The following is a 15516-nucleotide window of genomic DNA, read 5'->3' as shown; positions in this document are numbered from 1 at the left end:
AGAATGTTAAGGAAAAAACAGATCTAAGGCAAGTTTTTCTCTCGTCCACAGGCAAGGAAGATGTGGGGATGCCTGCCAAATTCTAAGTATAGCGTTGTGGTTAAGGAGATAGGCTTTACCACAAACTTCCTGGCTTCAAATGATAGCTCTGATGACTCTGGAGTTGAGTGACCTCGGCCAGCTTATTTACTTTCTTTTTTTTTTTTTTGCAGTTTTTGGCTGGGGCTGCATTTGAACCCCCTACCTCCAGTCTATGGGGCCCTACTCCTTTGAGCCACAGGCGCCGCCCAACTTATTTACTTTCTCTGTGCTTAGTTTCCCTTTACTAAGAGGGGTTAATATACATGACATACTCAACATGCAGTAAGTGCTGTATAAGCGTTTTCTATTTTTATTCTTGGGCAAAATTAATACTTCATTATCCTGAAAAGCTAATACAGAATAGACAATGCTCTTAAATTGTCATTAAGAACAATTACGCTTGTTTCAAAGCGTGCTTACTGGTATCCAGGGGAATTCCATATTTTGAAGCGATTTGCTGTTTGCTTAAGTTGTAAGTCAGAAAATCCTTGGTGTGGTTTCCCTTTGGCTTCTGGGAAGAGGGTAGCATGGCAATTAAATATTCCGTGGTGATTCCTTGGGAACACAATGCTTGGGAAATGGTTCTAAATGATCCCTGGGGGGTGTTCATTCGGTCACCTCTGTACATTGCCTGGGAAACAAAAAAATGTGATTTATTAGCCTTACATGAGCTATAGATGCCACTGAAAGCAGTATAGACAGAAGACCTGATAATGCTTGATAATGCTTAGACAATTCCTATAATTCCTTTCAAACATGTCTCCCAAACATAAATGCAGAATGATGATCTTCATCAATTTCAAGGCAAAGAGCGTGGCCGTAGTAGCAGAATTTTCTTGTAGGTGATTTTCTTTTAATGGACTATCTTTGAAGCGGACTGTATCATAACTAATCTTAAATACAAGTTAATATGAGAGGAATTTTTCAACAAGAGCAATTCCTGGGTAACTTTTCTACCTGTGTTAATGGAACACTTCTGGGCAGCTGCATTTGTTTCAGGGATCTCATCTTGTCTAGCAGCGGATGTGTGCCCGAAGCCATCTGATTGAGAATCTCCTTCAGTCTCATGAAGAGTTCTATCATCTTTTCTACTGGCTTTTGATCTTTCCTAGGGAAAAACACCTAACAGAAATAGAACACAAATAAATCATCTGTGCAGAGAGACTGGAACCCTCATGCACCGCTGATAAGAATGCAGAGAGGCCCAGCCACTTTGCAAAACATTTTGAAAGTTGTAAAATAGCTAACCATAGATTTACCAAACAACCTGGCAATTCCATTCCTAGTATTTATCCACGAGAAGTGAAAACATATGTCCACTCAAAGATTTGTATGCAAATGTTCATGACAGCATTATTCACAATAGCCGAACATGGAAACAGTCCAGGTAAATGAATTAAACAAAAGGCATAGCCTTAAAAAGGAACACTATTTGGCAATGAAAGGAAATGAAATACTGACGCGTTGCAATCTGTATGAAACTCAAAAACATTATATCAAGCGAAAGAAGCAACACAAAAATACCGCATTTTGTATGATTCGATTCATATGTAATATCTAAAAAATACAAAGCTACAGAGACACAAAATAGATTAGAGGTTGCCTGGGCAACAGGTCAAACTGAGAAGTAACTGCAAATGGATATGAGGTTTCTTTGGGGGGCGATGGACATGTTCTAACATTACATCGTGGTAGTGGTTGCACAGTTCTATATATTTACTAAAACATTGTCGAATTATCCACTTAAAGTAAGTCAATTTTTATGGTGCATAAACTATACCTCAATAAAGCTGAAAAATCAATGATTTTAGAAGTCATGAAGGCAAACGTCAATTACATACTATTGCCCCCAAATAACATGATGTGATCCTAAAAATCAGAAAACTGTGTCAAAAAAGCTTACATGATTTATCAGGCTACTGAATTCTGAAATGCATGTCTGCTACAGGGAGAAACATTGAAAATATTTTTAAAATTTTAAGACAATTTCCTTCTCTTATTCTTTTATTTATTCAGCAAACACTGAGTGCTGGTGGTATGTTGCCCACGCTGCACGAGGTAGAGGGTTTGCATTGGTGCACAATTTCTGCGCTCAGAGAACCATGAAGAAGGGTTCAAATCAGGAGGAACAGATATCAAACAAGGCCACAAACAGAAGGCTGGGGGGCATGAGAAGGCAGGGAGCACTTAGCAAAGAAATCAGAGGTCTCTTTCCAAGCTGGAATCCTTAAGGATGAGAAGGGACAGATCGTAGGAAGAATAAAAAGAAGAAGGGTGCAGGCAGACAGGGAACGTCTGAGGTCCCTTGTCTTCACATCTCCCACGCTGTTTAGCTTGCATTCATGAAGACACAGCTGCCTTGGTGGGCCAGCTATTAATTGTAAGTGGATTTTTTTTTCCTAAATTAGAACCAACATTTCCATTTTTGGATTAATATTTTCTATTCTAGTTTAGAAATTCTAGGCATTCCTGTATTGGCATAAAATATACTGACTACTGATGGGAAATTTCTATTATTTTTGTTTACAACGTTAAAAAAATCGAGAATGGTCTTCTGCTTGACAAATGAGCCTGTTTAATGAGTATACTCAGCAAGAAATACATAGTTTGATTTCTGCTCCATAGAGATAACATAAAAAAGAATGACAATTTTAGGTGAGTGAAATTAATAAATATAAGTCATATGTATTTTAGGTTATACTTTTAGTGAAATAACCATTAGGTTAGTTAATGGGTATTTTCTGAGTTTCTCTATGAACCAGGTACTGTTCTTGGCATTTGAAATATTTCAGTGAACAAAGAGGCCCTTATGGAGCTTACATACTACTGGGGATAGACAGACAATGAATTACAAAAATGAAATTAAATAAAATACAGAGTTGGATGGAAGTGCATAGCAAACAGATAGAATAGGAAAAGGGATTTTGAGAGTGCTGTGGGTAGCATTGGTTGCATGTTAAATAGGGTGGTCAGGATAGGACTTATTGAGAAAGTTAACATTCGGTTAAAAATATGTATACACACACGCATGTGCGCGCACACCCCCCCCATATATATTTATATCCTTGCAAATATGGTGAAGGGTGTCTCCAGATTGGTGCCATGCAACAGCTACTGGCCCAGAGAGTAGCCAAATAGGAAATGAGATTTTAGAGAAGAAGGTAGTTGATCTGCAGGATGTGAAGCAGATTTAAAGGTTTACTTGAATAAACTGGAGAGCCACTGGAAGGTTTTGAGCACAAGGGTAACATAATGAGACTTAAGTGTTTAAAAGGTCACTCTGACTTGGGAGGTAGTGAGGGGCAAAGGAAGGGGACAAGTGTGGTGGCAGGAGACTGGTCAGGAGGCCATTGCAGAAACGCAGGTGTGGGATGGTGGTAATGACTTGGGATAGGATTACTTAGGAGGAGTCCTAAAACATTTCTCTCCCATTGGTTAAAATGTCTCAGCAATGTAAGTCAGCCATTTGCTTCTAGGTTTTCTTACTTTTCTTATTTATTTATTTATTTGAGACAGAGTCTCACTATGTCACCCACAGTAGAGTGCTGTGGTGTCACAGCTCACAGCAACCTCAAACTCTTGGGCTTAAGTAGTTCTCTTGGCTCAGCCTTCTAAGTAGCTGAGACTACACGCACCCACCACAACACTCGGCTATTTTTTTGTTGTAGTTGTCATTGTCATTTAGCTGGCCTGGACTGGGTTTGAACCTGCCAGCCCTGGTATATGTGGCCGGCAACCTAACCACTGAACTATGGGCGCCAAGCCTGGTTTTTCTTACTTTAAAAAGAAAAAACATTCTTCAATGTTTTTATGTATGTATTTATTTATTTACTTTTTTTTTGCCATTGTTGTTTTAGCTGGCCCAGGCCAGGTTCAAATCCACCAGTCTCATTGTATGTGGCTGGCACCCTACATACTGAGCTACGGGCACTGCCCACTTTTCAGTGTTTTTAACCCAAATGGAGATTTGAGTGAACAAAGGTGTTTCACTTTTCTATAATTTTTTTTCAGTTATTTATTGAATAAGCACCCACAGCGCACCTGCTATGGCAAGATGCAGTCCCTGCTGACTGGACCCAGCCCTGGGCAAGGTCATTTGTTTGGTTCTATTGGCTAAATCATGGCAGCCTCTATTGAAATTAATGAAGGAAACAAACTCTTTTTGAGAACACTAAAAAAAAAATCCTACTTTTAATTAAAATCCCCCTTCATTCTAATCTTTATTTTTATCTTAACAAATGAATGCCTGTTCATTGTAAAAAAGAATTATAATATTTGGATTTTGCACTTTTGAAATATAGTGTTTGTGTATCACAGTAACAGTTTACATTAAATTTAATTATTGGTCTCTGATACACAAATGGAGAGTTTTGAAGCAATAATATTAGTTTTCTCGTCTATAAAAATATGCAAAATAGCAATGTATGATTTCCACAATTTCATTTAGCTATAAAATAATGCTATAATTCTAAAAGCTGGTCAAATGGATCTTATCCCTTATAATATCAGAGAGCACATGTGTAATTAAGTATTTTTATACTAAGCCATCAAGGCAAATAAATTTCACCCACAGCAACTTGCCTTGTATGTGAAGTTATAAACGTCTAAGTAGTGCAGAAAAGTGAGTCCGATGAGGTAAGACTGATGTGATCTTTCTGCAAAAGGCAGGCTGCAGAATTCCTTCACTGCATCTTCTAGTTCGGGATTGGTAGCATTAACATCGCAAGAATGCAACCAGAACACCCGAGAAACAATCTACAAATTGGAAAAAGAAAAATAGTTCAGCTGTGAATCATTTGTGAGTCATTTGTCCATTTGTCTAAGTTTTGTTTAAGAAAGGAAAAAACTGTATTAAAATTGTAATACGCAAGTCACGTTTGACTTCTGCAACTGCAAGAGGTAAGAGATAGAATATGCAATATAACAGACATGACTTGTAGATATTGAGTATCACATATGAGTATCACACGTATGAGCACGGCGCTGAGCATTAAGTGAAGTCCTAATCTAAATGCAGCCCGGCCAAAGAAACCACTCTTTTTGCCAATTTATCCTTTGCGAGAACATCACATTTTTGGTTCAAATGTTTTTTTGTCCTTGACGACAAATATAAGCCACCCTCATTGGAGAAAGTTCTGATAGAAACAGTGATGTCTACGTGAAATAATCATGATGGTAAACCCATTTGGATTAAAGCAAGTCCCCCACACCCTCACTACATTGTGCAATTAGAAGAGGCTGCCCTGGAACATCTCTCCCCGGACCCCGGAGCCCACTCCAGCGCCCCGCTCCTGGGATAGACTGCCCAGGTGAGTTACAAACACACGGTGCCTACTTAGGCCTAGCTTCAAGGACATTTTCGTGGAGACAAATTATCCTCAAGAATCAAATGTGTTTTATTGAAAGCACCAATCACTATTAATAAAATTATACAGAACCCCTAGTTCACTGAAAAACTTAAGAAATAAGATGGGAAAAGAGACAGAAGGCATCCAGGAGAAGTCCCAGATTTCTTGTTTGAACAGCTGTGTGAATGATGGTACCACCAAGAAAGATAATTGATACGGAATAACTTTAGGAAAAATACTAAATTAAGACTCTGCTGCCTTTAAAACTTTACTCTTAATTCAAATGGCATTTTTTTATAATATTCAAAGTTATAATCTTATACAATATACTCTGTGGGCACAGAGACATTAAAAAAAGCCCCCTCCCCATAACAATCAATAATGTAATCACCATCTTGGACAGTAACGCCGCTGCAGAGGGTGAGGGGTGAGAAATAACATGTCATCTGTGTTGCCCCCAAGATGAACTAAAGAGAAAAGCTTATGACATTCAAAATTATAGAAACTTTTCACTCTTTCCTCTGGAAAGCAGTAAGAACCTAAGCTCTCTACTTACACAGTTTTATTTACTAAAACAAACCTGTTCTTCGGAAGCCAAAAACACGATTGCTGAAATTAGATCTTAGGATCAAAGAGCAGATGGGAAGGTCAAAGGCAGAAGGTAAATGAAATTTTATTTGCAAGCACAAGGGGAAGAAAGGGAAGGCAAAGCTGTTTTAATTTTTGTGCGGAGGAACCAATTAAAATGACACGAGGTGACTATTTTCCAAAGGGAACCTTAAAGGATTTCATGAAATTTTATCCAATATTGGAAGCTAACTCGCTGTGCTTAGAAATGACATACTCTCTCACACATAAGTTTTGAATGGATGAGGCCTTAAGCTCTGCAGCTCTTTTGGAAAATTTCTATGACACTCCCAGACAATGGACTTGGAAAAGGAATAAAAGATAAGACATTTCGAGTGGAAAACCTTATTATCAGCCTACGAGGAAACAACAATATTCATTTTCACACCAAAAAATGTTTGCTGCAACCCATATCTCCCTTGACCACATCTATTGTGTATGCTATGCCTTGTCTTGGGACTTAAAAAGTAAAAATGAGTTTCCCTTTTTATCTAAGTTTGAACCAACAGTAAATAGGCTCCATACTTTCCCCCCAATTGGGTTGCCGGAATTTGACTTTGGTATCATCATAGCAGGTACAAGTTCAGTGCAGACGATATGATTGTGATAACGAACACAACTATTTATTGATGATGCCCATTGTTTAAAGAAGGGGGGGCAGGGTGCAGTGAAAGAGAGAACAAAGGAGGAAAGGGGACAGACAAAGAAAGAAAAATAAAATGAAAGGAAAAAAAATAAAGGGAAAGGAATCCACTGTGACAATATTCGTGTTTTAGAATTTTTTCTTCTGTTTTGACTTAAAAATTAGGCCTCCGGTTTTATCACTTGCATGGAAAATTCTCCAGATTTACATGCAACTCGCTCCTAGCAAGTTCTTGACAAATGCTAAATCCGATTTAAACTTTTGGAAACCGCATAGAAGTACAAACACATGGCCCTCTACCTTGGCTCTGTTATCAGGGATGGGAAGGGCCAGCAACTTGTCAATACTGCTGTTGGACATTCCTGTTGTTCTCCTCAGTTCTGCTTTCAGCTCGTCAACATTTTTAAACATTTCTATTAACTGACCTGCAAGAAAAAAAGAACAAACTCCCATGTTGGTTGTAACATCATTCTATTTAGTCATCTAACACAGAGAAACCTTCTAGACTGAAACATCTCTTCACCATACATGCATGTCAAGAACAGATGTCCTTTGGTTTAGGCAAATTTTCTGCATCTAATTTAGGGTCCCTTTCTATCTGATTTAGATTTGTTCTTATTATGATATCATTAACCCAAAGCGACAGATTGTTCTGAGTTATAAATTTTCCTTAGGTATCTATAACACAAGGCTGATTCAAAGACAATATGGTTCCCTCACATACTTTGATCACATGCTGCACTAAAAAAGTCTCTCTCCATTTGAATTGAGACATCACACAAATGTAAAGTTTTTTTTAACCTGGGATCATACAATGTTGTCAACTTAGGACGAGGTTTGAGAAATTCACAACATAATTCCAGAGAGCATTTTTCCTTAACTTTTCCTAGCACACTACAGTTTATAAAAGGTTCTTATAATCATGATCTCACTTGCATATAGAATGTGTTTATCTTTGAGTTCTTTGAGGACGGTGATTATAATTATTTTGTACCTGGGTCCTATAAGGCACAATAATTTTGATTTTATTTCAGTGGGTTGGAAGTTTCATCCTGCAGATGCCTTTCAATGCCTTTTGGTAAGCATCCTTCATGCAAATATATCTTCTTTATTTTTGGACTTAATGCCCTTCCAATTTTGTGGCTGCCTGTTGTCCAAAATTCTGAATGCCTTTCCTTTCAGCATTGAGGCATTATGCAAAGGAGAAACATATTGCATGATACATCATGCTCAGAATACTAACAGGAAGTTCGGAATTGAGATCTCGGTAGACAGCCATGCATCCTTTTTTGTTTTTTCAATCAGATTATTTTCAGAGGAGCAAATACATTTCATTCTTGCTCTTGCAGTCAACTATCTAATGCACGGTAATATATCAGAGAAACCAAAGGTGAATGGTCTAACTAGTTAAATTTTTGGAGAGCTTTTTGCTGTGAAGTTAAATTTCCCTGTCTCACTCTCCACTCCCTTTCTCTGTGTTTACTTTAGACATGTAACGGTACTTGAAAGCGTCCGGGTACTCATGTGTAAGGGCAGACAACAAAGCAGGTTTGGTTGGGAACTTCAAAAAAGCCCTTTCGTGAACTGCAGCGTGAGTATCACATGCATCCTAATAAGACAGACTTAAATGCGCCTGGGGAAACACCTGGTTTGGCAGAAGCATCTTCACTGTTATTGACATGCAGCATGGCTTCTACGGTTGGTATTAACTGTGTGATATTTTCCAAGGCTTTCATCTGCAGGGTCTGTTCAAGAAACCTGGAATGAAACAGAAGAGAAGAAGAAATTCAACTAGGCATATCAATATTCAGAGAAGGATTTCACAAAGGCAGCAGACAATGGAAAAACTTACCAATCCATATTTAAATTGATTTTGCTTGGATCCCCAGTCAGTAAATCTGTCAGTTTCTTAGATATGACATTGTCATGGTAGAGGAAGCTGGTTGCTATTTCAGTGCCCAGCTCTGCTGCTTCGAGGAGCTGCAGATCAAAGGCACCGTTTTCACACAGGCTCCCAAAGCTCAGATTGGAAAGATGGCATGTTTTCTCCATCACAGTGAAAGTTTCAGATTCGCAAAGAAGTTCGGTCAAGTTTCGAAGTTGAGACAGCTTTTCAAAAAGGGGAAGGAGTGAGGAAATAGATTATTCACGTCATTCTACATAGTCTGTTGTTCATGATAAGCAACACAAATCGATTCATTTTTAAAAAACATTCTGCATATGTGTTCGGTTAGCTGGCATTTGGCATTAGTTTTATTTCAAAGCACTATTTTCTGTCATTTGAGTTTATTGTTCTCTTACAGATTTTATAAGGCCTTTGGACATTTTGGACAGAGTCTTTCTCTGTAGCTTCATGGGTTTAAAAAAAGGCAGTTATATCCAATTTAAATTAAAAAATTCAACAAATTATATATGTATGTATGTATATATATATGTGTGTGTATATATATATATATATATATATTTGAAAAGAGATCTCACTCCATTACCCAGGCTAGATAGACTGGTATCATCACAGCTGACTTCAACCTCAATCTCCAGGACTCAAACAATTCTTCTTCGTCATCAGCATACCAAAAAGCTAGGACTGCAGACAAGCACCACCACAACCTGCTAATTTTTCTATTTTTTGTACAGAGAGGTTCTCAATCTTGCTCAGGCTGGTCTCAAACTCCTAGTCTTAGGTGATCCTCCCACCTCTGCCTCCCAATGCAAGGGATACCAGTGTGAGCCACCATGCTCAATCCTAATCTTATATTTTAATTTATATTTTAAATTATGCATAAGGGCAGATAAAAAGATCTGCTTTCTTCCTCATACCCATTATGATGGCTATTACTGGAAAAAGAGAACATAGTAAATGCTGGTGAGGATGTGGGGAAATTATAACCATGGGCACTATTGGTAGGAATGTAAACTGGGCAGCTACTATGAAAACCAGCATGGCAGTTCCTCACAAAAATAAATAAAGACTTATTATGTGATTTAGCAACTCCATTTCCAAGAGTTGTTTAATGGGTGTAGAGTTTAGTTCTACACAATGAAAAGAGTCCTGGAGATTAGCTGGTACTTAGCACAATTGAACTGTATAGTAAAAATGGTTAAGATGATAAATGTTATATTTTTCCTACAATTTTTAAACATTGACAAAATGTTTTTAAAAATCTTTCTTAAAATGCAGCATGAGAATCACATGCATTCCAAGAAGATTGCATTTAAACCGCAGGAGAGAACACGTCTGGTTTTTGGAAGTGCCTGCACGGCTGTTGACATCACCTTCTGCCCTGCAGAACACTAGATGTTTTTTCCTATGGACGTGCTTAAACGGGCTTAAAATTCCACATCCAGGGGAAAAAAAGAAAAATGAAAGTCAAATAATTTCCTATCCTGTCGACTACATTCCTCTCTATGGTTCAGCATGTTCTCTATGATCTGAGGACACAGTCCACACTATATAGCCTATGGAAGAATCTTGATATGCCTCTGGGAAAGCTGTTTCTGCTGTGCTGGGAAGTTACCCTCGAACTCCTCATTCTAAGATGCAAATAAATTGGAATAATGTCTTAAGAAGCAAATACTTCGTAATTCATTGGAGCTCAGTTTCCAATCAGAAGTTACATTCGACAGAAATGAAATATTTTATGGTATAAGCAAATGCTGGAGAGTATTTCTTTCCATATATGAAATAAGAAAAACGCAATGATGTGTCTTTAATAAAAAGTATATAGCTACATGTAGGTTGCAGCAATTAAACATAATCTATTTTCCACTGTATTTAATATTATAATTGACCTATGGCTGTTAACTATTCCAAATGGCTTCATATATTCAGAAATTCTATTTACCAGCCTTATTGCTATGATCAACTTTCCATTCTGGAATAGACCCAGTTACTCTACCAGCTGTAACTACACGTTTGCTACTCTGTTCTTGCCTTTGATTTTCCAAACACTAGATAAGATTGAGCCTCTAATAAATGGAGCCAAGCCTCTATACCACATCCTCCCTCCAGTGACTTTTCTTATATGAAAAGCTAAATAGTAGTGGTCTAATATATTTGTTTTAATTACATTTTGAGGGTATAGCCAATCTGAATGTCTTTTACCCAGTTAAGACTGAAATATGTTTTCTGATCACAAATTTGACATACATATATGGGAAACCAGTAACAGTCCATACAGTATAGTCTTGGCTTGAAGAGGTAAAGGTTATAGAGGGGAAATTGGAAATCTAGCCACACTGCTGATGTAGTCTTTGTTCTCTGAAATAAAAATGTAATTCAGGGTCAATAATGTGGAATGCATTGAGGGGCATAGCCAACAAGGGAGTAACATTATGGTCATTTACTATGTGTCATCACTTACCACTTTATTCTAAGAACACACACATTAAACTTTTAGAAGCTTCACAGATCACTAACAATCAGCATGAATTCAGTGAATCAGAATTCTCTCTTTAAAAGTATGTGTCAATTCCAGATGCAATTGATTCCCAAATGCATCTGAATCAGAACCGTGACACAATGGTATGGACCTCACAATCAGGGGTACAAAATAATAAAACAGCAGTACTTCTGGGCTCTTGGTGGGCAAATGGAGGGTGGTGTTATAATAAAAATATTGTGTTATCTGTGTTTCTGTTTAATAAGAGGAACATCTATTAACATACAGCCTCCCTCCATCAGAAAGTTGCCCCTCCCACCAAAGGGGCTAGAAAGAAAAAGATAAAACAGACCATGTAAGGAGAAGAAAGCACAAAAGCTCAAGAAGAAGAAAACAGTCAGGCTGGGACAGAGGCTGAGAAGCAGAGGGAAAAGTTGCCAACAAATACCAGGGTTCTCTGAGACTTTAGGAATACCGTGAATCAAGCTCTGACATGAATGGGCTCTAGCTGACTGCCAAATCATGTTACTAATTATCAGGGTGGGCAAAGCAGGGAAGTAAGAGCACCTCTAGTTACTCAACCAGCTCTTTGCTTATGTGCAGCAGCCCCTCCTCTGAGAGTCAGGAAGTATCTTTCATAGCCTGAGCATGTGCTGCTGGCACTGGGCCTTCCCCTGCTGTCCCTCTGTTCAGGCTCACACCTGTCTTTCCCAGCTAACTCTTGACCTACAGGTGTCTGATTAGACATTTAGGTCTCTCTGTTGGAGAGACGTGCCCTTGTCCTTCCGTAGTCACAGCCCTGACCATCGTGTCAAATATTCCTCCAAATATGTTCTCTGGAACCCTATACAGAATCTATGGTCAGAAAATTCAGAATGGAGGGTGAGACGGTTGCCCTATGTTGTGTATGCACTTAGTGCCACTGAATTTAATCCTGAGTTTTATGTTCTAAAAAAAGTACAAACTCTGGGAGTTTGTCTTCCCTCTTCCAATCATATGTCCTCAGTGCTTCCTTGTGTGGGGCTCCTACGCCAGGTCCTGGTCATGTAACGGCAAAGGGACAGACCTGGCCATACTCCACATGGAGCTTGTGGTCTAGGGCTGAATGGCCTCTGTCAATTTCAAATAGAAGCCACGCTTATTTTAAGTGACAAAAGATTTTCCATCTAAGAGACAAGGGTTATAGGTTATGTCCATATCTGTTATTTCTAGAACTTTTTTCATAATGTGACCCTCAAAATGTCCATTATATTCAAATCGTGGGTGATGCTTTAAATTCTTTTGACCCCTAGTCCCATCTTATGTGTGTATATGGTTGAGACTGATCATTTCCATTTCCCTAGTGTATTATGTGTGTTTCTCAGTTACTTCCTAAGTTGAGAACCACCATGAGTCCTTGCCCAGGGAGCATGATTACAACGCCAGTGCTCTACTTTAACACCCTTATTTTTTTGTGCCTTCATGGATCAAGCCTTAAGCTCCTACCACGTGGGCTTTAGAGATGAAGAAGGCATACTTTGATCAGCGTTTACACTCTCATGAGGGAAACGGAACATACAACAAACCTTCACGCTGAGGAATGAACTGTACAGGCCGAAGTCTCAGTCATTACATCCTCCTCTTCTCTCTGCCTCACATCCCACGGGCTGCCATGTTGTTCCAATCTCATCTCCTAAATCACTCTTACTACTTCAGAAATTGTCTCTTTCTTCTGTCCTCTGCCAATGGCAAAGTGCCTGCCTTCCCTTTTCACTTAGATTACTGCAAAAATAGCCTACTTGGCTTTCCTCCAGTCTCTTGCCTATAATTCTTCCAGAGAGATCTCTTCCTAAAATGCAAATTTCACCTTCTTCAAATTCACGACGTTCAGGCCAAATTCAAACTTTTCAGCGAGGCAGTAGGAAGCCCTTGGGACCTGGGTTCGGTCTCACTCAGCAGCCCCCTTTCTGGTCTGTCCCATGGGCAGCGTCTACTCTCGCTGCACACACAGGACTCCAGGTAACTCCCACCCATCCTTCAGCTTCATGCCACTGTCCTCTTACAAACTCAGGTCTCTGCGTCTAGAATGTAGGACCCTTATTTAACCTAATTCTACGCAGTTCTCTAGACTCAGAGCAGGCATTATCTCCTCTATAAAGCTTCTCTTTACCTCCGTCCCCAGCAATCCACATTAGACATCCCACCTCCATGCACAGAATCCTGTCCATCCACACACTGTATTACCTCACTGTATTACAATGTCTAACCTCATTGTATTATCATTTTTGCTCTGCTTTTTTATCTCCTCCCCTGGATTGGTTATAAGCATTTGGGGGTTAGAGATTATGTCTTATAATTACACATATTATTATTATGAGGGCACAGGCAATGAATGAAAGGAATGAATGGATAAATATTAGAAGAGCACAGAAGACAAAGCCATTTTCCCGGCTCTGAGAGAGAGAAGGAGAAAGGTGATACTCTAATATTATAAAAGCGACATTTAAGAACTTGTCCTTAGCTAAGTGATGGGCACACAAGGGCACAAAGCACTGTAAATGGAAACCAAGAAGCAGGAGAGAGGGATAAGGAGTAAAAACCCTCAGGTACAATGAGCACTATTATGGCGATGGGCATGCCGAAAGCCCCAACTTAAGCATGACACCAGGTATCCATGTGACAAAACATTTGTAGCCCCTTGATATGTTGAAGTAAAAAATAAATAAATAAACTTATCCCTGAAGGATGAGTAGGAATTTTCCAGATGACTGCATAACTTCCTTCTCATTTGCACAAATTAAGATAATGCTAAATTAAGTATATTAGAATTTTTGATGCATGTAAAAGATGAGGGCTAAAAATGTAGGTCATCTAACTGCCACATTTATTTGTAACATAAGTGGACGTAATGTTTTGCCTGCCCGCTTAATTACACCATGTTGACTAGACAAGTCATCCTGCTTGTCCTGAATAAACCAGTTCTAATTTCACTTCATCCCTGGCTACCTAAACCCAATTAAACTCCTGTTCTTACTAGGAAAGCTGCTTTCAAAATTTAATAGGGTTATTTAAGAAATGAAATGATTTTCATGATAACCTGTACGCTATATGCCCGAGCTACATGAAGAATAATAAATGAGCATAAACAGATGCAAATTTCAGGTTTTATATTTTAGGGTTGCTTTTTCCCCCTTTCTTCAAAAGCATACATTTTAATACGACTTATTCATTTCTATCTCTGATGATAATAATAAAATGGGTGAGTCAACATTTGAGAATGCTGTAGGCTGTGAAGTCTAAAATATCATCTTTTAAAATCCACTTTTATAGATTTTAAAACTTAGGACATCTCAAATTATAATAGAAATCATATTATGAATGTTTCTTCAAATGGTGAAGCCTGAGAAGGTAATTCTATTGTTAGTCATTCCTTTATAGATGCTCATGCTCTAATCAGTTTATTTTATGCAGAAATCTCACTTGATTAAAAACAAAATACCACCATACAACACCAAACGCTTGTCATCCTTGTGCTAGAGTATTAAGTAGGACCATTATAAATCTAGAGACAAAATAGGATCATTATTTACAAAGATCAGACTTAACTCTTAAGCTAAAAGTGTATCTTGACAAAATATTATAGGAAATATTGAGGTTTATTTTTGTTTTCTTTCATGGCTTACTTTTGATTTTAAGACTTCAGCAACCGGAGGGAAGTAATCCTCATAGGAACCATTTCGAAGAAAAGATTTTTTAAATCGAATTGTGGACTGAAGGAGTCTTATATTTTCTGTAAAGGAGGGGAGAAGAGTTGTTTTATGAGAATTGCAAGGTCATTCAGGAAACCCATTGGAAGACACCTCTGTCCTGACTTGTTACTAAATTTTTTCTATGCTAATAGCTTAGTTCCATATAAGACAAGTAAAAATTTAACCTTTCTTTGAACCATGGGGACAATAAAGTTCATTATTTTAAAAATATTCATGGATACTCTGCTTAGACATAAAAATATTTCTAGCAAAAGCGCTACACAGTTTTGGCTCCTAGTGAACTGAATGTGCTTTCATTTCTGACTTTTAGATATACTATTCAGCTGAAGTACTTGGGGGAGAACAGGTTGTATAAATAGGTTGTATAATCACTGGGATGTGAATATGCCCTCCCAACCTGGTTAATTCATGCTTGGTAAACAAAGAGCAGGTTTAAATATTTGTTGTACTATTTGCCTGCCATTAAGTCTCAAAAGAAAAAAAAAAAACTATTTTGGTTTATGACAAAGGAATGTGTGCTTCCTAGAAAATGTGAGAAAATAGATATTTCTTCCTATAAAAAGAAAAGAAACATCTGATTAAACGCAATCTTTACGGTTGCCCATGCAGGCAGAAAATTGAAAATAAGATGTGTGATAATAGGAAGTAAAAATTGTCTGCCACAAAAATGCCTTTGTTTATATAAT

The 15516-nt window shown here is 38.1% G+C and overlaps 1 protein-coding gene across 1 annotated transcript in view; it reads right to left on the bottom strand.

Annotated features, from left to right (window-relative positions):
• ABCA12 (ATP binding cassette subfamily A member 12) overlaps positions 1–15516 on the bottom strand; it is a 174594-nt gene that overhangs the window by 66608 nt on the left and 92470 nt on the right. Inside the window, exons 11-17 of the mRNA XM_003784975.1 lie at positions 14744–14850; positions 8552–8808; positions 8345–8457; positions 7000–7124; positions 4663–4836; positions 1039–1203; positions 502–712 (exon numbers count right to left, since the gene is read on the bottom strand). Coding sequence (XP_003785023.1) covers positions 502–712; positions 1039–1203; positions 4663–4836; positions 7000–7124; positions 8345–8457; positions 8552–8808; positions 14744–14850 — 1152 coding nt within the window. The remainder of the gene's footprint in view (positions 1–501; positions 713–1038; positions 1204–4662; positions 4837–6999; positions 7125–8344; positions 8458–8551; positions 8809–14743; positions 14851–15516) is intronic.

The sequence above is a fragment of the Otolemur garnettii genome, unplaced genomic scaffold (assembly GCF_000181295.1).
Source record: "Otolemur garnettii isolate 467f Iridium unplaced genomic scaffold, OtoGar3 scaffold00013, whole genome shotgun sequence".
In the NCBI taxonomy this organism is placed as follows: Eukaryota; Metazoa; Chordata; class Mammalia; order Primates; family Galagidae; genus Otolemur; species Otolemur garnettii.
Note: the sequence above shows the minus strand (reverse complement) of the source record. Positions and strands in the feature narration are given on the sequence as shown.